Source organism: Ursus arctos, unplaced genomic scaffold, assembly GCF_023065955.2.
Source record: "Ursus arctos isolate Adak ecotype North America unplaced genomic scaffold, UrsArc2.0 scaffold_11, whole genome shotgun sequence".
Taxonomy (NCBI): Eukaryota; Metazoa; Chordata; class Mammalia; order Carnivora; family Ursidae; genus Ursus; species Ursus arctos.
In genome coordinates, this window is record NW_026622775.1 from 15,490,444 (window position 1) to 15,515,701 (window position 25,258).

A 25,258-nucleotide genomic window follows, 5' to 3' on the forward strand; every position below is an offset into this window, starting at 1 on the left:
TTAAAATCCCATGTGATATAATGTCCTTAAAAGCCCCATGTTCTAGTAGAAATGAAAAACAATTCTGCCTGTCCCAAGGGCTTCTGTAGCCCAAGAATTAGGTACATTTGGTAGATTTATCAAATAAGTTCTCCAGCCTACATACTCAGAACCAACTTCCAAACTCAGTCTGTGACCTTAAAAAGTACCAAGGTTCACATTTAAGACACCGCAACTTCAAACAAATGTTTTTGTATGTCCGGAACCTTAATTTGATGTCAACAAATAACCAAAGAATGTTAAGCATTTCTGGAGTTGAACATGAATGTAGACAGACAAATGTCACATTTTCCATATTAGACATAGAAAAATAAACAACAATTTACACATCGCTGTGCTGTTCTGCAGCTGCAAAGGGCACATTTGGGGGAGCTCGTCCGTAGCACACAGTGACTTCTTGGGAGTTGCCAAGTCTGTTTCTCATCAAGGCCGATCTTTTAAAACTTGAAATAACATGAAAACAGAGCAGCATGCCTATCTTAAAGATGGGATATATGTGGAGAACTCTTGCTATGCTGTCTTTCTGCCACAGGCTAGCTGGTATATGGCAGGTATAAATGTGGGCCCCAGAAATGACTCCATTCCCTCCTTTAACCCTCTCCGCTGGACAGAGAGGTCACCACACCATTTATTAGAGCTGCGCTTTTAGAAGTGGAGAAGAAAAAGGAGTGGACTTCAATGTTTTCACTGATTAAGCTGTCCCCAAAGATGAACACTTAGAAATCTGAACTTCCAGTCATTTCCCTCAGAAAGGGAAATTATTTGCATGGGAAGTGATTTTTGCTTTAATGCATGCTCTCTCGTCATTTACAGACTTCAGTCTTCAAGGTTTATATATTTGAGGAATCGTAAGGTACTTTCTCATGATACATAATAAAGGAACTTAGTTGAGTCATCGAAACTGATCAGAATGACAAACTTTCTGCCTTAAGTTGCTCAGGCAGCTCCACAATGAAGTGAGGTGGAGGAATGTTCTCACGTGTGCATGGGGCCTGCAGAACGGGACTCAAACTCTGCCAGAAAGACGACTGAGCCAGAGAAATGACAGATTTCCAGGATCGTTTGTAAGTGGCCTTGACTCATTTTTCCTGAACCTGCCTCTGATTTAAACAAAACCAGATTTTGGAATATAAAAACAGGATTAAAGGATCTCACAGCGGCTTCTTCTCCCTGGCGGTGCCCTTTATTAACCTCATACGGATTCTGTTAGCATGACTAGTATTCCTTTCCATGTCTTGTTCAGAGGATCTCTTAGGCACAATTGAGTCTATACTGGCAAGTGGAGAGGGATGAGTGTAGCAAACAAAACGATTCAAGCAAAACTAAATAGATAAACAGTCTAAGGATTCCAAAGCCCCCAAACCCAAATTCTACCTTCTTTAGAATCTTCTGAAAGAACAAAGGGCTGGGGGAGCCTGGCATGCACTTTCTTGAATTCTTTAAATTAACCCCACTGTTCGTGACAGTACTTAATACATTCAGCCTCCGATCTCTCGACAGGTTCCAATGAGTTGCCCTTCCAATTCTCAGCTTAACTGTTTCTTGGTACCACTGCAGTAGGGCTGTTCTCCTAACACAGGCCAACAGTTTATTAAGCTGTCAATGGAATCAGCAAAAGTGCTACCTCACTCAGCCAGCATTTCCTCTTGACTACCATGGGGATTTTACCTTAAAAGCCTAATAAGTATTATACACCTTCAAATGTGAACTACTGCACTAGTACCAGATCCTTTTTCATCCCTTATTTGAATGGACACAGTCATTAAAAAGCAGAATTTGTGTTCCTGAGTCAATTACCATTCAGGGTAAAACTGATAAAGACCTCAAGTAGGGGCTTTTTTCTTGTTTCATCCCCAAAGCACGTGGCACACCAACCATAGAGGAAATGGATGGAGAAAAACACGTACCCTGCTGCACGGTGCAATCCAGTAGCCGATGGCGAGGAACGGAAGGCCCAAGGCCACAACCAGCACGACCAGACACTTGATAGCTATGGTCTGTTCCCGCAGACCCGAGAGGTTCTCATACCAGATTGTCAAGAGCTGCTGTTGGCAGTTCGGGTGAGCCACAAACTGTTGGCAGAAAGAGACGTAGGTGACTGTGCCATTAGGGACACTTCAACTACTGAATGCACATGCACCCTAAAGATATTAATGCACACTTTTCTGGAATATAGGCACCAGAAGGTTCTGGTAATATTTTCCTTTGCCTTCCCTCCATTTCCCCAAAATTGCTTCAGAATTAGAATTAAAGTGGCAACAAAAGGGTAAAATTGATGTTGTCCTTAATTACAGTTCTTTCTGATTGAAATTCTCTGCAACTCCCTGATTCCTCTCCAGAATCTGGGTGACATATGCTTTCCTTTGTGGAAATGTGTCCCAGCCTGCTGTCTGCTAGTTTACTTGCATTTGGTTCAAAATGGAAAAGAATAGTCATTTGGTTTATTGTAGACTACAGCTAAGAGAAAAATGTGTCAAGTTTCACAAGCAATTCCTAAAATGCTACATGTATGAAAAATATATACACAATGTGCCCTATGTATACGTATGTACTTCCACAGCAAATCTGCCAAGATCTGCAAAAAGCCAATGAACCAGTAAGAATTACACTCGGTCCACACTTGCACTGCCTCCAGGACCTGGCATCAAATGTCCCTTCCATCCTATTTCAGTAATCTGTCCTATGTTTGTTGCTTCCTCTCTCTCAGGTCAAAAACCACAAACATGTATCTCCAACAGTTCTTTTGTAACTATGCTTCTAACCAGGAAAAACTGAGCAAATTATGCTTATTTCAGCCCTGCCATTTTATTTTGCCATCTGGTTTTGCTAAGTCATCCGCCAGCATCTATTCAGAGGGCCTGGGACTTCATTAAAGATCTGTCCTTATTCAGGTAGCAGAATGTATTTGTAGTCAGGCTCATGTGAAAAGGCCCCTACATCAACAGGTGCCCATTTGTGATGAGACATGCCTGTCTTTGAATGACCAGGTGCACTTTGCCCAAGCTTGGAAATTATTCAGGGCCATTCACAAATCAATTATGAGTACCAAAATATTTTTTAAAGTGTGTTTAGCAATATAAAATTCAAGGTATCACTATCTTCTCAAAAAAAAGAATAAAAAAATAACAATGAACCTGTTAGGAAGTACTCGTGAAATGTTTTTTCGCAAACTCTTAGAGGCAAAGAAAACAACTGCAGTCCCCACCAGGTGAAGGGTTCGTCTTTAATCAAGTTCTAGTTAATGATCCTAATGATTCTTAGCAACTCTAGGCAATTCCTCGAGTTATTTGGCTATTTGTCAATAACATGTCTTCAAGGAAATGAAAAGGTTTCTACCTACTGGTGTATAGTTTCCCATTAGCTCTTCTAATTAAAAATAATAATAAAATTAAAAAATAAAACCTCATCCCCCAGGGTAGGCAGTAGAGACGCAATTTTCCCCAAATCCCCACTTTTGACCCTGTGTGCACCCGTCTTCTAGGAAGTCCAGTGATAACTGCTCTGGTGACGGCTGTGCCCAGGGGGCCTTGTGCTAGCAGAAGTGGTAAGGATGAGTTTACAAATATTAGATTTGAAGTACTTAACTGAATTTATTTCAATAATACAAACTGGTAGGATTTAGAAGATTTAAAGTACTATAATGAAAATGCTATCTTTTCTCACTTAATGAGTTCAGTGTGAAAAAGCATATTTTATCTTATAAGTGTCTTTTAATTCAATTATAAAAATCCCAGGTCCTAAAGCTCACTCACTGGTCATTGCTAGCTGTTAGGTCTATAGTAGATCTCCTTTCCAGACTCCAGATCCTGTCACTCTTCCAAAGTTCTGATTTTTGATCAATACAGTCAGTATTTGAACTCATGATAAAATGCAATCAAGGCTGAAAGCCCTGGGGTCTTGGTGACAACTTTCTAGGATTCCTGAGAACTTTGCTAAACTTCCACTTCTGCCCCTATACTCTACTGGATCATTTCCTTCCTGCTTTACCCCTCTTTCTCTGTTAAAAATCTTCATCTCCTTTGAATTCCTAGATGTCATTCATTCATTTATTCATTCACTCTTTAAAATGTTGTGGGTCTTCCTATGAGCCAGGTACTGTGTTAGGTATTTGGTAGAATAAGGTGAAAATGGAAGCATCAGTATGCATTAAGTGATAAGCAGTTTCTGTTCTAGGGCACATAGTAAGCTCTCAATAAACGTGAAAAAAAATGGAGGGGCGCCTGGGTGGCTCAGAGGGTTAAGTGTCCGACTCTTGATTTAGGCGCAGGTCATGATCTCGGGTTTGTCATGGGATCCAGCCCCACACTGGGCTCCATGCTTGGCAGGGAGTCCGCTTGAGATTCTCTTATCTACCCCCCTGCCCTTCCCACACACCCAGGCTCACTCACTCGCTCTCTCTCTCTCAAATAAATAAATAAATCTTTAAAAAAATGGAGACAGTCTCCTCATGCTTGCCAAGATAAATAATTAACATTTAAAACAGTACTAGTTTGAATGTTGGTCTGAAGGTCTTGCTATTTGGAGGGTCTGCATTTGTGAGAAATTGGACAGATGCAAATAAAAAGCCGTCCTGTTGGGGCGCCTGGGTGGCGCAGTCGTTAGGCATCTGCCTTCAGCTCAGAGCGTGAGCCCAGCGTTCTGGAATCGAGCCCCACATCAGGCTTCTCTGCTAGGAGCCTGCTTCTTCCTCTCCCACTCCCCCTGCTTGTGTTCCCTCTCTCGCTGGCTGTCTCCCTCTGTCAGATAAATAAATAAAATCTTTTTAAAAAAAAAAAAAGCCATCCCGTGACTCCAGCTAGGCTCAGCTGAGGATGGGGAATGGTGCATTCAGAGAAATCTACAGGTGGAACAGACAATGTCATCAAATCAGATCACCACTTGGGAAGTCAACATGCACTTTTTTATAGGCTGAGGGTTTCTGCAAGACTGAAAATCCCCATGAAGTTGAGAGATAGGTGGACATGGGTCCATATAGAATTGGTGGACAAATTTCGCTTTTGCGAGTGTCCAGCCTTGCTTTCTTAGGTTTTAAACTCTTGAGGACAGAAATATTTATGTTGTAGTATGGCTCCCTCTCCTTGATCCTCTTCTTCCAGATAATCTTCAAATCTGAAGATGTGCTTTATGGCATTAATTACATTGTATATAGGTTACACATCCCTTAAAGACTTGATGGAAATCAGTGCTTTCCAGATGGCATTATATAATGATCAATCTTCGACCCATTGTGACTTGTAATATACAATGCAAACACTTAATATATGTTAAATATTGGCCCAATTGTTTGCATTTTACTTGTTATACTTTTAAATTCAGCTGAACAACTATATTTCCCATACTATTAATTCTACTCTCTTCTTAATTGAGGTAGTAATACACCAGCATATGGTGTCTGTTCATCCCTTTCAATTCACAGGAAGAAAACACAAATGGATGTTTTCCTCCAATAACTGAAAATCCTAATGCAAGCACACAAGGAACATTTAAAAAAATAAAATCAAATCAATACAATAGTAACAAGTGAGGGCAAAAAGTTAATCCCTCTGGGAGATGAGTTTTGTTCTTTTCAAGGACTTCAAAATAGGACAGTGACCTTTATCTCTTAAAATTGTTTACTTCCTAAAAAATCTCCAATGCTGCCACACCAGTCATAGCCAGTTGGATAAAATTTGTATGCTGCATTCTAACTTCAGTGGACCAACAAATTGAAATCATTACAAAACTAACACCCTTATTTGAGGTTTTCTGATTTAAAAGGAGAATGCTTAACACACAAGAAAATCTCAATCTTTCAATGGAACAAAACTACTGTAGCGTAGAGAGCAAACATTTTTTTTTTTTCCTGCCAAATGACTAACAGATTATAAACAGAACCGCCAATCAGGGCAGTTTAATGGAAAACAATGAGATAATTTTCAACTTAAAAAAAAATTCATGCTACACTGTCTTATCAAATCAGCCCTTACAAGAACTACCTTCATGGGACTACGGTTGTACAAAAACGTGGTAGGAACACTCTGTTTTTGTTTTAATGACATGGTAGGAGGCACAGTTCGTACCCTTTAAAATACTGCTATGAATAAAAGCTACATCATTCAATTTCTTTTTAAAGTTCTTAGCCAAACTGTGGAAGGAGCCAAGAGGCCCTTCAACAGACAAGTGGATAAAAAAGATGTGGTCCATATATACAAAGGAATATTACTCAGCCATCAGAAAGGATGAATACCCACCATTTGCACTGACGTGGATGGAACTGGAAGGGATTATGCTAAGTGAAATAAGTCAAGCAGAGAAAGACAATTATCATATGGTTTCACTTACATGTGGATCATAAGGAATAGCATGGAGGACATTAGGAGAAGGAAGGGAAAAATGAAGGGGGGGGGGAATCGGAGGGGGAGACAAACCATGAGAGACTATGGACTCTGGGAAACAAACTGATCATTTCAGAATGGAAGGCGGGTGGAGGAATGGGTTAGCCCAGTGATGGGTATTAAGGAGCACATGTATTGCAATGAGCATTGGGTGTTATATGCAAACAATGAATCATGGAACACTATATCAAAAATTAATGAAGTACTGTATGGTCACTAACGTAACATAATAAAAAAATAATAATTAAGAAAAATAAAGTTCTTTGAGTTGTGAAATATAAACTGAAAATTTACACTGTGTAAGGTTGCTGGATTTCGAACCCAGAGTGCAAAATGTTCTGTTCTTTCTTGGTGCTGGACATGAACTTGGCCAAGAGGCTGCCCAGTGTAGGACACAGGACTGCACCGGCCAGCACATGCACCCTGCCCAAGGTCTCTGTATAATTACCACTCCAATCGCATTGCTCAACTTTTGAAATTAGGGAAAGCACACTTTCTTCATACACAGTGGGTAATTTTATGTGCATATATTGCTGCATGTCTCTTTTCTAGATGATATTTCTATAGTTAAATCTAATCTCCCCACAGAGGAAATAAGAGAACAAAGAGGAAGAACCTAGGAAATTCTCTCCTTTTTCTTAATAGCCCAGTTTTCCACAATCGATGGTCTATCCACTTCTAGTATCTTTTATCTTTGTCAAGGGCTTTCTCAGAATAGACAGAGCTTCCTAGAAGCAGGTGAAGCTCTCATTATTTCTATGGGGCGACTGATGTTCATCCTCAAGTTGCAGAGAAGACAGAGGTTAAGGCAGAATTAAAACTCAGAGCTTTTTCAGGGAAGTAAATAACCTATTCTAAATGGAAAATAATTGATGTTTTTGCCTGAAAGTTAATCTTCTTGTACTCTTTCAAAAAACCAAATTTCATCTTTCACTCTATTCCATTCTCTTTTATAGAATAACATGGGTAACTCTATAAACAGTAATAATATTTCCTAACTTTCCAATATTATTATTTACCTTAGAGACTCCTCAGAAATGATTCTGGAATGAATAATCTAAAACATCCTCTCCCTGATAGAGAATGCATTATTGTTTGTTCCTCATCAGTAGCATAAGATTGCCCATTTCACCAACAGCACTGAGAAGATTTTTTATTCTTTAAATTTGAGAGACAGGAAATGTTATTTGTATATTAGGATGCATTTATTTTAGTACTAGAGGGTTTGAAAATTTTAAATATGTTTGTTAGCCATTTGAATTTTCTGTGAGTTGTCTATTCAAGCCCTTTGCTTGTTTTTCAACAGGGCTCTAGAAAGTTTTCTTTAAAATTTGTTTGAGCTCTTTGGATATTAAGAATAGCAATTCTTTGTATGTTAGAATTGAGAAATTATACCTTTCTCACATTGCCCTTCACTTTTTTATTATCTGTGTAAAGAGATTTTAAGTTGTATGTTGTCAGATTATTAACCTTTTTGCTTTGTTATTTCTTTGATTACTTTTATATTAGAAAGTTCTTTCTCACATAAACATTAAATTCATGTTCAGATCAGGGCATCTGGGTGGCTCAGTCAGTTGGGCAACTGACTCTTGATTTCGGCTCAGGTGATGATCTCAGGGTCATGAGATCAAGCCCCACGTGGGGTTCCATACTGGGCATGGAGCTTGGTTAGGGTTCTCTCTCCCTGTCTCTCTCTCTCTCTCTCTGAGACTGCCCCATGTGAACACACTGGCGGGCATGCGCTCTCACTCTCACTCTCTTTCTTAAAAAAAAAAAAAAAAAAAGAATTCGTGTTCAGATCTCTCCTATTCAGGTCTTTCAGATTTTCATTTTCTTGACTAACTGCCACCAAGGTCTATAAGGCCTGGGTAGAACTTGTGGCATGATTTCTAGGGAAGACCTGAGCACTGGGGCCTGTGAGAAGCTCGTAGTCTCAGAACCAGAGCTGGGGTACATCTTGGGCACGTGGCAGAAGAGAATTCTTGAGCTTCTCGTGGAAAACAGCTTACTGTTACACAAAACTGGTTTCCTTGCTGGAATTATGAGTTTATTTGAATAATAAATAAAAGCTTATTATGTTATCAGGAGGAAAAAATTCTGTAACATATATTTTGAAATCCCAATATCTCGCATGTAGCTGCAGACTACCTCAGTGCCACGATGGGTAGGGCTCACACATCCCTGTAAGCCAAGAAGTGGCTTCACTTCAGGACTGGAAATGAGATGAAGGAAAAGGAAGCACCAGAAGGGATAGGGCATCTTTCCTCCTTGCTAGATGGAGACACGTGTTTGTTGAGTGAAGAACAAAGGAAGTCTTTTGGGCTTATTTGGGCATGCTAGAACAAAGTTTTTATATACATTGAATGAAGCTTCCAAATCAAATACTTTGACTAATACTCCTTTTATAGCATAAAACAAACCAACCCAGAAATACCTGCAAAGCCCTAAATCTCCTTTCAGTTTCAAATATTTTTTGTTTTTGTTTTTTCCTGGTAGTTGACTGATAACAAATTTATTATTAATGACACCTCATACATTGCAAGCTATACATCAATGTATTTAAAATTAACATGCCAGGAAGACATTCACTGTCTTGAGACAGTTTAGTTAACAGAAGCACATCTATGGATGAGCTGCCTCTGCTCATAGGACACTGTCAAAGCAATGATAAAGAACCAGTGACAACTGAAATCAATTCTCTCCTCTCAGGTGCTAAAGAAAAGAGATGTGTATTGCAAGATCTGTGAATAAATGTCTAGACAGCTTTCAAAAATGGTTTAATATTAATCTTAATCAAAATTATATTTTTTCCTTCAATACAGCAAAACCTCAACTAGCAAGAATGCTCTAGAGAAAAGCAAATACCACATGATTTCACTCATATGTGGAATTTAAGAAACAAAACAAATAAGCAAAGGGGAAAAAAAGAGAGAGAGGCAAAACAAGAAACAGACTCTTAACTATAGAGATGCACTGGTGGTTACGGGAGGAGAGGTGGGCAGGCGGATGGGGGAAATGGGTGATGGGGATTAAGGAGCGCACTCGTGATGGGCACCAGGTGTTGTATGGAAGTATTGAATCGCTACATTGTACACCTGAAACTAATAGTACACTGTATGTTAACTAACTGGAATTAAAAAGTAAAAACTTAAAGAAAAAAAGAATGCTCTCAGAGGAAGGCAGTTGAGCCAATTTACTTTTTTTTTTTTTTTTTAAAGATTTTACTCATTTATTCGACAGAGATAGAGACAGCCAGCGAGAGAGGGAACACAAGCAGGGGAGTGGGAGAGGAAGAAGCAGGCTCTCAGTGGAGGAGCCTGATGTGGGGTTTGATCCCAGAACGCTGGGATCACGCCCTGAGCCGAAAGCAGTCGCTTAACCACTGAGCCACCCAGGCGCCCCTGAGCCAATTTACTTTTAAATGATAATTCCTTGAAAAGTTATTTTACATCGGTATTTACTAAGAATCTTCACATCTCCCTGTCTTATTAAGTTGAGGGGATATCTGTGATTAAGGGTTGGCTGAAAACATGAACACTATATGTGAAAGTTCTCTACATTGTGGTAGAATTTGTGTGTGTGTGTGCATGCGCACGTGCACACATACAAAAAGAGAAAAGGAATGAGAGGAAGTTTCCCTCGTGCTCACTTGCTGGTAGGGTGCCCACGCTTGCCTTGGTTCCACGGGTCAGAGGCATATGCACAGACGTCCATTCTGGGCCTGGTTCTGAGTAAGGTTTCTGGAGGCACAACTTAGATATGCTTGTTCCTCCACCTCTCCTAATGATTCTGTGGGTCTCCTCAGATCCCTTACTAAATTCCTTTCTGCCTAAATCGGCTGTAGTCTGTTACTGAGGACTGGATTACTGAGGACTGGAGTGAACACAATGAACATGAAATCTGTGTTTGATGACTAAAAGCTGAACTTGTTTAAGAGTCATCATTCTGAGAATGAATTTTCATAATGCAGAAATGTTATTAGCTAATACATGTTAAACAATCACCATGTACTTGACCTGTACTAATTACTTTACATGCATTAGCTCTTATAACCTTATAAACAACTGAAAAAGTAGTTGCTTTTAGGGTCCCTATTTCACTAACTGAGCAGACTGAGGCTTGGCCTGGTTGGGTGACATGCCCGTCACCACATAGGGAACAGGTCATTAACTCAGGACTTGAAGCCCTGCAGGCTGGCTCCCTGCTCTCTTAAGCACCTTGCAGGGAGGAGAGAAAATTCAGCTATACAGAGACTAACCAAAATTCATGAAACTAGATCTGTTCCTGATTACAGCTTACTTCTTGGTGACTTATTGATGTTATTCTTAGAGTACAAAAAAATATCAGTTATCTAACATAAATGTTGCTAGGTTGTAGATAACCGAGATTTTTATTATAGTAAAACATCATAACTACAATTTTCAAGAATTATCTGAAAGCCCCATATAAGCAGCAAATACATACACTTAACAGTTTATCTGCAATAAATAGAGTAAAAAAGTAATCATAAATTGTATTTCTGGTATCCATAGCTCTGTGACCTAGACTTATTACTTAAGCTTGGAAAACCTCAGTTTCCTTGTAGAATAGAAATGTCATCAACTACTTTACCTATTTTATAGGTGAAATGGATAATAATATAGGCTTGTCACAAGGATTAACACGACAGTTGTAACAGTGATTTACAAAAATGTATACAAGTAACATTTTATTATTTTTAATTGTATTGTAATGAGCAGTTCACAAAGTTCTTTTGCATGTCTTAATCCACCGAAATCATATTATCTGAGATAGATAAGAGATATTATCCTTCTTTTACATGAGGAAACTGAAGTGTAAAGAAGTTTTAGGACTTATCCAAGGTCTCACAGCAGACAAAAAGTGGAAAGGATCGCAGAAGCTAGATACTTGACTCATAACTTTACCACATTTCACTTAATCTCTTTCATGAAGGAAAAAAAAAAGTCTTTTATCAATAACATCTTTATTATTTAAAAAATTTTCCTGGGATTATGGCATAGTTGATATTACATGTTTATTCCAATATGGTGCTGGATAAAAGTGGGCTACTCACCTTTTTGACTTCATACTTAATAGCAAGCTTGACACGACTCAGTGAAGCCTTATGCCTGTGTAGCTCTAGAGGCTCTGCGGATTCCAGATCTCCATTCAGAATAGCTTCTACTTCTTCTGAGTCTCGGCAAAGATCCAACACACCCACTACAAAGTCTTTGCATTGCATGGAGAGCTTCCGGTAGTCATTCTAAGAACAAGAGGTTTAAAGTTTAATTCAAGGAATTTGCTTTACTTCAATAGAAAGTGTTTAGAGTTTTTGTGAATTACAAAAAAGGGGTCCCTTCTTTTGGGTAGGAAGCTGCTGTTCCTACAAGGATGCGAGGCTTGCTGAATTAGACACAGGCAGGATTTGCCCCCTCTCGCAATCTCAGCCAGTACCTTCTGCAATCCGCCCACCCGTATGAGACAGTTCTGAAAACCGTACGCACGTTTATTACCGGTTTGTATTAAGAGATGTTGGCTAAACACTAATGCTGACAGACCAAAGGATCAGAAAGCATTACATCTCTCTTACATAAACAATAGTTTCCTTAAAGCCAAAACAAAACCATTTCAGTAGTGAAAATTTGTTTAAATGGTTATTGTTCTAAAGTGGTGATCTGACACAGAAGATTGACTATACATGAAAATAACTAGTTCAGTTTATACTCTCCCTGGCCTTGTTGGAGACAGCTTCTCAAAGTGCAGTCCTCAAACCGGCAGCATCAACAGCACCTGGACCTGTATTAGAAATGGATTCTTGGAGCCCACCCCACTTGTTCCTGTTTAGAAACTGAGGATGGGCTCAGCAATCTGTGTAAACACACCCTCTGTGTGTTTGTGATACACATTTATGTCTGAGGATGACTGGTTTGTAGTGAATGTAAAGAGATGGACAGGTACCAACAGAGGGAGGAGGTATTTTTCCTTGTTTGTCTGAAGGTTATCATGTCCTACAGAACTGGAAGGAAAGAAATGTCTGATTATCCGTAATTGAATTCTCAAGGGTTGCAGAATACCAATACCTGAGAAAACAGTTCCAGGCCACTGGAACTAACACCTTGCTAAAAATAATCTGTGAATCTTTAATTTCATTAGCATATTTATATAGTGCATGGACTGGTATAAGGAAGTCACTTGGCAGCATTCCCTGTTACCTTCTGAATGGAGTTTTATTTCTAGTCCTTTCGTTCCAGTCAAGGTATCAACGACCATCTCTTGGGAAAGTATCTTACTTTCAGAAACCCCAGTTCTACTTCTATGGCTTTCACTACAATTTTAGCCCATTAAGAAAGTTAACCGGATGATGGTCTTAATCTGGCACACTTGAAGAAAATAGAGTTCCCCGTTTCAATATGGCCCGAGATACTATATGTGTCTGATAATCAAGTAATACCTAGCACAGCAGAATTTCCAGGCTTCTGAAAATCCTACTTAAAAAAAAAAAAAGACATGAAGAATTTGAATTTTTTCCTTTAAATAAACAATTAATTTGATGGGCAAAAATCACGTCACTGACTAAAATAAGGAAGAGAGACTGTTTAAAGGCTACACAGACTAGAATAGTTTCCATTTCAGATATCAGAAATTCAGATAAGGAACAGTTACAGTTAATCCTTTTCCCCTCATAAGAGAATAGATAAAATGAATAAAAACTTCAATCTTTAGTTTCCATTCAAGTTGGTGCCATGCAACTGATAAAATTAATAAAATGTTCAGTCTCTGGTTTCTATGCAGATGACGTGTCAGTTAAACATCCATCTGCCTTCCATTCCTGAAAGACTAATGAAATATTTTATTATAGCATCCAGAAGTATTAAATTCATGTCTGTTTCCATATAAAGCTCCCCTTTTAATACAATTTCTTTAGATGAAATTTCCTCATGTTACTCCTCAGTTCAGACTGTTCTATAAGATTTGGTGCAACATAGGATGACCATTTCTCCATTGACCAGAAAAAAAGAGAGACTATTGCAATGCCTGAAGAAAACAGTGGCCACCTCTGCAGTAACACCTAAATAATAACTCATTGTTTCAAAAAATCATAATCAGCAAATTGTCTTGCCTTAAAGAAAGCTGTGTGGTTTGTTCACATCCACAGAAACATCAATCAAGAAACCATAACCGGTAGTCATGAAAGTTGCAAAAACAACACTTTGTCTTCATAACACTGTAAGCATTTCCTGCTGGAAGAAGTCTGTTGCCCAAGTGCAGAAAACAATCAACGCTGTAGATAATGGCAATTTCTTTTATCATGGTCATGGGATGCCACTTTATCAATATATGTGGCGCTCCCAGGGAAAGATGGAAGGCGCCAGCTAAAGACAGCTGTTTCGCAGTTGCAAAAGGAACTCTCCGAAGTCACATTGCACCCCGAGGGGACTATATTAGTTCTACCATGAGGTCCTGCCTTATGTTACTTCACGACTCGGCCCATTTGTCTGGTCTGCATTTTCTAGTCATTCTCTCTTAATTTAGTTCTGCTTAATCATCTTCATTGCGCCAGTCTCGTAGCACCACGGCTTTCCACGAAGTTACCGGAGGGACCTGCTACCTTCTTTATAGAGCGAGGAACTCAAAAGCCTGAAGCCTGTGCAAGCCAGGGAAAGAACAAGGATGTCTGGTCCTTGTCACAACCTGTCTACAGGTTTGAGCAACACTTATTTTAATGTTTATGGTTTAATCATCATTCTAATGCCTTTTTATCTTTAAGAGAAAAATTGAAATTCAACTCTAAGGAGGTTTGGTTTGGCCAGATCTGTTCCCTACTAACAAAAGGGGCAGGATAGGATAGTAGTTAAAAACATAAATCTAAAGCTAGACTTCCTGGATTCAAACACTGTTTCTACCGCCTACTAGCTGTGTGATCCTGTGGAAATTACTTAGCCTCTCTGATGAGAATAAGCCTACCTAATATTGCTGCTATGAGGATTATATGCTTACAGCATGCTTAGTACACAACAGGTACTATAGAAATACTTGAATGTTATCCGGTACAGCGCGTTAGATAGAATATCTAGGCCTGGGACCCAAGACACCTAAATCTAGGCTTAGCAGATGGGTCCTTGGCTAATAGGCTTTGTTTTCTCATTTGTAAAGTAAGATGTCTGTACAGTCAGAGGACTCCTAGGCTATCTTCCTGCTTTATAAAATGCCATCTTGCTTTTGGATTATATTTCTTTTTTTTTTTTTTTTTTTTAAGATTTTATTTATTTATTTGACAGAGATAGAGACAGCCAGCGAGAGAGGGAACACAGGCAGGGGGAGTGGGAGAGGAAGAAGCAGGCTCATAGCGGAGGAGCCTGATGTGGGGCTCGATCCCACAACGCCGGGATCACGCCCTGAGCCGAAGGCAGACGCTTAACCGCTGTGCCACCCAGGCGCCCCTTGGATTATATTTCTTTACCTCTTCCTCACGGCCCTACTGTGATGTAAGTTAAAATTGCTTTTCTAATTTAAAGAGAGGAAAACTGAGGCACCAGGGAGGCAAATACCTTCTTCTTTTTCCAAAAAAAAAAAAAAAAAGTGCATCATTGACTCAGAATTAAGAAACTTCACTTTGCATCCTCACAGCGTAATAAATGACTAGCTTTCTTACCACTGACAATTGGCAGATTAGACCTGGAGTCCATCACGTCCAATATTCTGTTTCTCAGAATAGCTTCAAACATCATTTGCACACCCAAACTATTTCTTTAATAACCTGTCACCAAGCTGTCTTCCATTAATTTATCTAAATCTATATCGTAGAATGTTCAACCTCTTGGGGTAATGACCTTCATATGTTTTCGGCATCATGCCTCCTGTATTCTTCCAGGAACTCTGAAAACTGCACGCTGCCTGAGACCCTTCTCGGAAGCACCTAAGTGATGGCAATTTGAGGGGTGAGATGCTAATCTTACAGACCATTGATAAGATAAAATAGGTACAGGTGTCTAAAAAAGGAAAAAAAAATCACCTCTTTTTCACTAGGGAACACATTACTTTTTCATTTCGAGGCTAGTATTTTAAGCGCGTGGTCTCTATGGAAAGAATATAGTGAACGCACGGAATAGGGCAAATTAGGTTACCTGTTTGCCTCAGAAATGAGCTTCACTTCCACTGCCCTTTCCGAGCTTAGAGTCTCGGGGTCTGTGTCGTGAAAGCACTATTTTCTCCGTCTGTCCAAAGCCCTGACAGATAGACAGGAGCATAGGACAAGAGGGCAAAGAGATGAAAGGAAGGCAGATATGCAAGGAATAATAAGGACAGGCAAGAACAGGAAAGCAAAGAAACATTTAGTCAGGGGAGAGAGACTTGTCCTTAGAGACTGTAACTTCTGAAGAACCATCTGTATTCTGGCTCAGAGAGGGTTATGCTACACAAGTGCTTTCCATACAGTTCAGAAAAGGGAACTGTAAGATTTAGATGATTTTTGCATATCCTTAGATAACTTGGTAGCTTTCTGGACTCCCTCTTAGACTCGGTTGTGCTTTCTTCTCTTTTTGCCTCTTGTAATATTTTCCCACATTTTTTGAAAGGTTATCAGAGGTGACTCTTCAAGTCAGGGTAAAGGAGGTTCTAAGTACTATCAATACAGTTTTAACCAGCTTCAGGGGAAAACTATGAATAACAAATTTTTAAGCTATCGCTTCACTGAGATGACTTCTCTGGGCAGAATTGCAAACATCACCATCTTTTATAAATTATTAAAGCATAATATTAGAAAATATTCCCTTTTGTAGAATCTCTTTTACAGCTTTTCAATATATTATCAAGTAAAATGCAAAAAACAAGGCTCGAATGACATTTGAAATAGTGACAAATAAATTTAGAATTATATTTTTATTACTATGTCAAAATAGTGATATTTAAAACTATTTTACCTCAATGCTTTTCTATTCTCTCTAAACAGAATTTGAAGTTTTCAATTTGCTCTGAGTTCTGTCTAAAATAAATAAATAAATAAATAAATTCATTTTGAGTCCAAGGAAATACAGACATATAATGAATCTCTTCAAAGAGAGTAAATATAAGGTGATATTTATCTTTTCTTTGAATTTTTCCACATTTTTACAATAAATATGTGTAGCTTTTATATCAGAAAAAATTTTAATGGAATAATAAAATTACACTAAGGCCAGATCTCTACCCGGACAAGATGAGGGTTGATGATTATCTACGTGATCTGGTGTGTATGGAAAGGGAAACAAAAAACATGCCAAATTTTCCCGCCATTTTTTTTACGATTTTTTTAAAAGACCATTTTCTAGAGCAGGTTTAGGTTCACAATAAAATTAAGAGGAAGGTACATAGAGTTTCCATGTATGCCCTGCCCCAAAACGTGCATAGCTTCAATCATCAACATCTCTCACCAGAGTGGTACATTTCTTACAACTGATGGACCCTCACTGACACATCATAATCATCCAAAGTCCATAGTTCACATTAGGGTTCTCTCTTGGTGTTGTAAATTCTATGGGTTTGGATAAATGTATAATGACATGTATCCATCATCATAGTATCACATGGAGTATTTTCACTGCCCTAAAAATCCTCTGTGCTCCACTGATTTATTCCTCCCTCTCCACTCACCCCTAGCAACACTGATCTTGTTACTGTCTCCACAGTTTTGCCTTTCCCAGAATGTCAGATAGTTGGAATTGTACAATCTGTAGCCTTTTCAGATTGGCTTCTGTCACTTAGTAATATGCACATAAGGTTCCTCCATGTCTTTGCATGGCTTAATAGCTCATTTCTTTGTTTCATACCATTTTCTTGCAACCCCTTAACCTGAATTATATTGCTAGTTGCATTTGCGCGAATCTCACTTAAGTATGAAAAACTGTAATAAGATTTGAAAGACAGAATAATCACTCTTTCTGTGATCTGACACTACAACACTAAAAAGCAGATTAACTCAGCAGCCAGAAAATAATTTAAGGAATTGATGTCTGCAATAATCTTCTTAGGTGGACAACAGGAGACAAGAACCTGCTGAAAAACAGTCTGACTTTCACCAGAACCATGAAATCTCCTTTTGTCCCAGATTTAATAGGTAGAACCATCCAAAATGCATTGGAGGATGCAGCAACTGAATAAAAGATTAAAATGTTGTATCATTAATGTATAATTTTTATAAAAAATAACACTGCTTAAAAAATACTGATACTGCTTGACTGGAAATGATGGTCAGAAAAAAAGTTCATCCATTAAAACAAAACAATTTACTATCCTTCTATTTCTGGGTTGACCAATGTCTATGGCTCACCACTCTGAATACGCATTTGTGGATTTCAGGGAGAGGCATTTTTGTCATACTAATAAAACGACTTTAATTGTATTTCATATTAGTCTTTTAACTTCCTATCTAAAGGGATATACTGATGTTTGGGTCAATAAACAGCAAAACTAAATACCCTTCTGTGTTGTGTGTCACGATGCTACTAACTACAGAAGAGGAAGAAGAATTTGGGAGGCAAAAAGTCACACCAAATCCCTCCTTTAAACAGAAGGGGTGGGGGGAGTCTTGTGTTTTACTTAATGCTCATCCACACAGAACAGCACAATAACGGTAGCTCTCTGATCCAGTATATACCCAACCCCAAAGAGAATTTATCACAGCACCATGCTGAGAGGGGGAAATCATCAGATCATTTCTGAACATTTCCAATCTCTCATGATTTTAAATCCGCTGGGCAAAACTGACTCCAGAGCAAACTCTGGAAGGCACAAGACGGCAGCAGGAGAGTGGATGAGCGTGCAGGGTAGCCCGGGTGGAGCATGGAACTTACCTTGAACTCCTTCTCTATGTTGGCTAGCTTGGCCAGCTCGTTGCTGAGCTCCAGGGCGGTGAGCACCGGGTCCTCACTAGACAAGGACAGGTAAGCAGGGCTGGCCAGCCCCTTGTAGGCATTGATCCTCGAGCGTGAGTGACTGAAAGAGTCGTGCCTCTGCTTCTCCATGCAGTCTCCGCACTTGCAGAAATAGTCGTGTGGCCGCTCGATCCTGGCACCCTTCATCAGCAGCATGTGTACCACCTCGTACTTCTGGCAGTGCGCCGCCAGGATGATGGGAGTGATGTCGGGCGAGAAGCGCGTGCCGTCCTCGTCGTAGGCGTAGAAGTCGTCGTCCTGCAGCTCCTGCTCACAGGGGCTCAGGGTCAGGCGCTTGCTGGCCGCGAAGCCGGGGTGGTTGAGGATGGCTTCCACGATGCGCACGTATCCCTTGCTGATGGCAAGCAGCAGGGCATCGCCGATTCGCGCCAGGTTCTCCTTCTTGAGCAGCAGCTCTGTCACCTCCAGGTGCTCGTTGCCCACGGCCAGCTGCAGCGCGTTCTGGCCCATGTAATCCACACAGTTGACGTTCAGCGTCTTGGACTCCTCCAGCATCTTGCGCACCACAGGGATGTTGCCATACTCGGCAGCGTCAAGGAAGCGCTCCTCCTCCGCGGTGAGGCTAGTGCCCCGGTCATTGAACATGAAAGCCGGGCCCCGGACCGCCTGGCGCCGGCCCTTCTCCCGCATCACCGTCTTGCGCCTCAGAGATGGGCTTCCCTCCATGGACCTAATCAACAGTAATGAAAAACAACTGTAGGCTATTAGGGCGTATTGCTTCCTCCCACATATCCAGCCCTTTCCAAGTACACAGCACCTACAGCCGACCCGTGGCGTGCCGGCAGCTAGGTCAGTTGCTAAAGAACGCACCTGAAATTTACACCTGTACCTAATATGGGCTGCTTGAACCCAGAAAGGAGCCGGTAGCCTATCAGAACAAGGGTTCCTGTTCAAAAGAAAATGGCATTCAGAAGAAATAATATAAACAATGTCCAGATATCCATGCCTCCCTTGTGGCCCTGGTAAAGACGGAACTCATTGGACCTTGTATAAATAACCATACTAGTCTTAAAGTCTTGAAAACAGAGGTCTCCAGGTTCTTGGCACCAAAGCACTAGGATTCAAGGCTAAAGAAAGCAAATTTTTCAAGACTTAAGCCAGAAGACTCCTCTCAAGTCACTGTATATTTTTAACTAAATAAAATAATTGACAGGGGGGAAAAAGCCTAGGATTTAGGCCAAGAATCTTTCAGGATCTTACCTTTGTTACCTTTTTCTCTTAGAGGTATCTTGCCTAACCCTCCAAAAGAAAAACCAGCAAGATTCATTTTTTTCAATGACACAGACAAGATTTAGCAATTATAAAATTAGAGCATCCATCTAAACTTATTTTGTTGAAAATAACTGTTACTTTGTAATAAGAGTTGTTTAATTACCAATACTATATAATTCCCTCTTTGAAGTAAAAGGATATGGTATGATTTATGGTTTAAAGGCACCCCAGGCATTGGGGTGCCTTAAGCCTCTGACTCTTGATTTCCACTCAGGTCATGCTCTCAGGGTTGTGAGATCAAGCCCAGAGCCCCACATCCTGCTCCACACTGGGCAAGGACCCTGCCTAAGATTCTCTCTCCCTTTCTCTCTTTCTCCCCCTCTGCTCCTTCCCACCCCCTTTCTCTAGAAACAAACAAACAAACAAACCCCACTACTATTATTTTATGAATAAAGCGACTGGACACTAATTGTATATCCAGAACAATGTACCTAATACCAACCACATTCATTGAGATTTAGCTGCATTATGAAAGTGATGCCTACAGTGATTCAGGTTCACATTTTAATTTCTGTGATGGCGAGTAAATTCATTTTTTTGGACTTCCTTACCCCAGATGTAAAATGGAAATTTACAAAGTGCTCCTGTGTCTCCCCATGAGCACATGAACGAAAAGCTTTTTTAGAAGTTCTGAGTCTCTGAAAAACGATGCTAAATAAACAACATAATTTTTAACACTGTGATTACTTTTTTTAACATTGTGATTACTTTTACTATTTAAATGGCTTATTATAAATACAAATCTGCATCTTTACCCTTACCCAGTTCTAACATTCTTGCTGACTGAAATGCTTAAGATAAGCTCCTTTAAAATATCTGTGATTTTTGTTTTCTGTATGAGTTGCACCAAAAATACCAGATAAAGCTCTTTTTACATTACCGGCTTTAAAGCAAATAATAGCGACAAGTTAAAAGTGAATGGCTGGGGGAGAAAAATGCTTTCCTTCTATAATATATATTCCAGAAATACTTTCCACCATCGATAAAACAATATTCTGAGTCAGGAGCTGAAAACTAGCTAGAGAGGACACTGTTCCTCTCCCTGGGGGTCTGGGCACAGAAGAAGTCAGAGGCAGTTACCGGCCACCACTCAATTCTCACCTCTCTCGGCCTTAGACCAATAGAGGAGTACAGAAGGCACTGGCAGAGGTTTCCCATGGAAACCAAGGGAACATGGCCAGGCAAACCTGGGTCTACAGAGGTGATAACCAAAGAGGTCCGGAGAGGCATATTAACTCCAAGGGTGACAGTAGTAGACTGGCACCCCATTCTAACTGCTCAACTAGTGTCGGGAGATCAACTTTTAAGAATTAAATAAATATAGTATTTATATATATACACACCTTTATATATGTACATATATGTACGTACACACATATATATGTATTGGTAGCAATTTCCAGAAAGCAACACAAGAGGCTTTTAATTGTTGTGGTACCTGGGCTCTGAGCAGTGGAACTAGAGTCATAGGAGAAGGGAGACTGTTGCTCTTCACGTCACCCTTTTGTATATTTTAATAGTTTTATCAATAGTTTGAATATTTTTATTAAAAATAAAATTCATCATGGGTGCCTGGGTGGCTCAGTCAGTTAAGCGTCTGCCTTTGGCTCAGGTCATGATCCTGAGGTCCTGGGATTGAGCCCCGTTTTGGGCTCCCTGCTCAGCAAGGAGTCTGCTTCTCCCTCAGCCCCTCCTCCCTGCTTGTGCGTGCTCTCTCTCTCTCTCTCTCTCTCTCAAAATCATTTAAAAAATGAAAATAAATAAAAATAAAATTCATGTTTTTAATGGTGCTTATTGGCAACCGTTACATTATAATCTTTCTGAAGCTACATAAATGCCCTTTCGGTAGGGTATGGATGTGTCTTGTGTAGGGTAGCATGTAGAGTGAAGTGTGTGGAATGTGTGGCTGTGTGTGAGAACAAAGACGTGCAAGGTTGGGTTGGGGATAGGGTATGTTGTGTGTGTACGTATGTGTGTGTCTGTGTGTGTTGGTATGAGGATGACTTTTAGGTGGACAAGAACTGGGAAATAGCATTCACTGAACTGCATGGAAGAGAACCTTGTTGCAAAACCAAACTCTATGACAATGTTAATAAAATGGTTTAAACCGATCTGGTAAATACTGTTATTGTGGTAGGTGAGCATGTTTTGTGACTACTAACGGTACTGACTTTATTGGGTTAATATTTTTGCTATGAAGCTACAAACTGGAACTCTTCAAATGGCTAGAATTTCCAAATGGTATAAAAGATGAATTTTGTGCTTACCAATGATAATATATTGACATTTTTTTATAACCGCAGAAGGTAGTTGCAGAGTATGTATGTCTGAAGAATTCCAATCTATACTCAGATACATTATCTTTGGGGAAATAAACTCATTATTAAAGTGTCACATCTTAATGGAAAGTGCTCTTTATCTAATGATTGCTATCTACAACAAAAATCACTTACTAAAACCCCACATTTTTGAGTGTGATTTGAAAATACCAGAAAATGATTCTTCAATGAATTTTTCTTTGCATTTCTTAATATTTTAAAGCTTTTCTTAGTATATCTTCCTCTTTCAGAACTAGTATCTCCATATTGTGTATATGAGTTGAAATGTGGGATTTTAGTACTATACAACACATGTCACATGAGTCATTTTGATTTTGTCTTTAAAAGATTCTAACACTGAGTTAAGTGTGAAGTCAGATTTCTGAATTAGAACAAATTATGCTGGTTTTTTTCAAATAAAAGAGCTGATCTAATGCTTCTTATTTTCATGGTGAATCCATGTAGGAAGTGCCTTTAAAAAACAACAACAACAACTTTCCTTACAGTATTAGGTAAAACAAGCTTCATTAATCTGGAATGATAGAATGGTATGAGTCACATTGAATTCAACTTGTCCACAACTCATAAACATGCCCCAATCTCAGCTGGTCCTGGCAATGCATCTCCTCTAGCATGAGAAATAAGGAAGGAATGAGGGTGAAAGGGAGAGGATGTCTCACTTTAGTAATACTAACACTAAAATCATTTTGCCAGACATTTTCTTCCCTTCAGATCCCCATCCAGTGGGTTGTCTCATTCAGCACTGCAAGGATATATTGCACAGGGCCTTCTTTCTTATAAGAACACTGGAGTACCACTGACCTAAACCAGACAAGTCCCTGTGCAAGCTCAAGCTGATGTGGATGGCTGGTAATATCTGACTGCTATGGACTGAACTGTGTCCCCCCACAAATCCATATGTTTAAGCCCTAACCCCCAATGTGATGGCATCTGGGGATGAGTCTTTGGGAGGTTTGGAGGCAATTGTGATTAGATGAGGTTATAAGGGTAGAGCTCTCATGATGGGATCAGTGCCCTTGTAAGAAGAAACAGCAGAGACCTCTCATGTTCTTTCCCTCCCTCTCTCTCCCCACCTCTCGCCCCCCACCCCATCCCCACTCCACTCCACCCCCACTCCAGCAAGAAAACAGCCATCTGCAAGCCAGGAAGAGAGAGCTCTCACTAGAACCTGACCATACTGCCACCATGATCTCTGACTTCTGACCTCCAGAACTGTGAAAACAAAACAAAAACAAAAACACCTCTGTTGTTTAAGCCAGGCTATGGTATTTTGTTGACAGCGCAAGCTGAGTAAGACGGTGACCATACATCTTAAGAAAAAAAAAATTCATGCTATATGAAACAAACTTTGGGTTCATGGTACTTCTTTCAAATACTTAAGCAGATAAAAAGTTCTTTCTAAGAAATATTTTGGTGTACCCAAAGGCAACCCTTTGCTCCAATGCATTCAGAGGTAAAAATACAAGTAATATTCCTCAGTTTTCATAAATTTGACATAAACTCATTTGATTTCTAACACTTTCTCTAAATGTGACATGAGGACAACTTGCCTGAAAATCACTTGGAGAGCCTATTAAAATGCAGATTTCTGGGACGCATTTTAGATGAACTAAATCAGAATCTCTCCAGGGTAGGACTATGGAATATGTATTTTATTTTTTTAAAAAGAGTTTATTTATTTATTTGAGAGAGAGTGAGAGAGAGCTTGAGAGAGAGAAAGAGTGTACAGGCAGGGGGAAGGGGTAGAGGGAGACTGATGCAGGACTCTATCCCAGGACCCTGGGATCATAACCGAGCCGAAGGCAGACGCTTAACTGGCTGAGCCATCCAGGCGCCCAGGAATATGAATTTTAAGTGAGCACCCTTTGAAATTCCCAAGCACACTAAAGATTGGGAGCCTCCAGGACAAAAACAATGGGATTATCCTGAATCAATGACCCCACACTATGAGGCCTTTAAACACTGTCTTACTGGCCCTGCCAAAAGTGAAGTTGAAATAACATGTGTGAGCAGTGTTGCCTAAGAGACAAGCAGCCTTATGTTGTTTTAGTTCCCCATGTTTTATTAACATTTAAAATTTGAACTTCAGGAAGCAAGTCACCTGACTCACAGTAAATAAGAAGCCTGCAAAATGCCTTCACCAGTGACTCTCTAATGTCATGCCCTTGCTTTTATCAAGGATTGATATTTTTAAAAGGTTACTATGTCATCTTCAAAAGTGCATTTAAAGGGTTAAAGAGGTTGTCATATCTTTGTCCATTGTACCTTTTATGAGGATGCAAGTACTAAAGTTATCCTAGAATTGTGTATTAATAGACCTCTCTCTCTAGATGAGTTTGCTTCCTTTAATCTGCTAATTTATAAACTATATAACCCTTGCCTTTTTTTTTTTTTTTTTTTTTTGGGCCCAGGAAATCTGGTAATTTAGCTTAGATCGAGTGCTCAGTTACCGGGGCACCTGGTTGGCTCAGCCGTTAAGCATCTGCCTTTGGCTCAGGTCATGATCCCAGGGTCCTGGGATCGAGCCCCACATCGGGCTCCCTGCTCAGCCGAAAGCCTGCTCCTCCCTCTCCCACTCCCCCTGCTTGTGTTCCCTCGCTCACTGTGTCTCTCTCTGTCAAATAAATAAAATCTTTAAAAAACAAAACAAAACAAAAGTGCTCAGTTACCATCACTATTCTACCCCAGATTTCTGGTACATTCTTTTCTCTCTTCCTAAATGATTTCTCACATAGGTTTAAAATCAATTATCCTATATTCCATGTGTTCTAAACCTATTTTATGGTTACATGAATTTTTTTAAACAAATACAGTATTAATAAATATCCCCTCATATATGCACACATTCCTGGATGGTCAGGTAATACTTTATTTCTCATTATCCAGTGACCCATAGGGAGTAAATACTCAGTCTGTTCCATTGAGCTCCCAAATCTCTTCCCAGGCCCTATCCTCTCCCTTGGCCTCAGATCCCACATGTACAACTATCTGTCCTCTGGTAACTCTAAAATGTCCCAACTCACACTCTTCCTTAACAAGCACCCCCTCCTTATTCAGATCAAGCAACTTCAAGGTCATCTATGACTCACCGTCTTGATGCTGTCAGTCTCAAAGTTCTAAAGCTTCTCCTTTGGAAGTTTCTTGTACTGGACCCTCCCTTCCAATTCTCATTGCCAGCACCATCTTCCAGATCTTTAACCAATCATACCTGGATTATTACAACAGTTTTCCAGCAGCGATGGCATGAAGGAAGGCTACTAAACTTTACTCAGCACCTGGCATATATGTATGTTTTTTCATGCAC

General features: G+C 39.8%; 1 protein-coding gene across 3 annotated transcripts in view; it reads right to left on the reverse strand.

Annotated features, from left to right (window-relative positions):
- Window positions 1-25,258, reverse strand: part of TRPC3 (transient receptor potential cation channel subfamily C member 3) — a 71,186-nt gene that overhangs the window by 34,412 nt on the left and 11,516 nt on the right. For all 3 annotated transcript variants that reach the window (XM_026499270.4, XM_057310046.1, XM_048212125.2), the window contains exons 2-4: window positions 18,242-19,013; window positions 11,488-11,676; window positions 1,947-2,111 (exon numbers count right to left, since the gene is read on the reverse strand). In XM_026499270.4, the coding sequence (XP_026355055.2) occupies window positions 1,947-2,111; window positions 11,488-11,676; window positions 18,242-19,013 (1,126 nt within the window). The remainder of the gene's footprint in view (window positions 1-1,946; window positions 2,112-11,487; window positions 11,677-18,241; window positions 19,014-25,258) is intronic.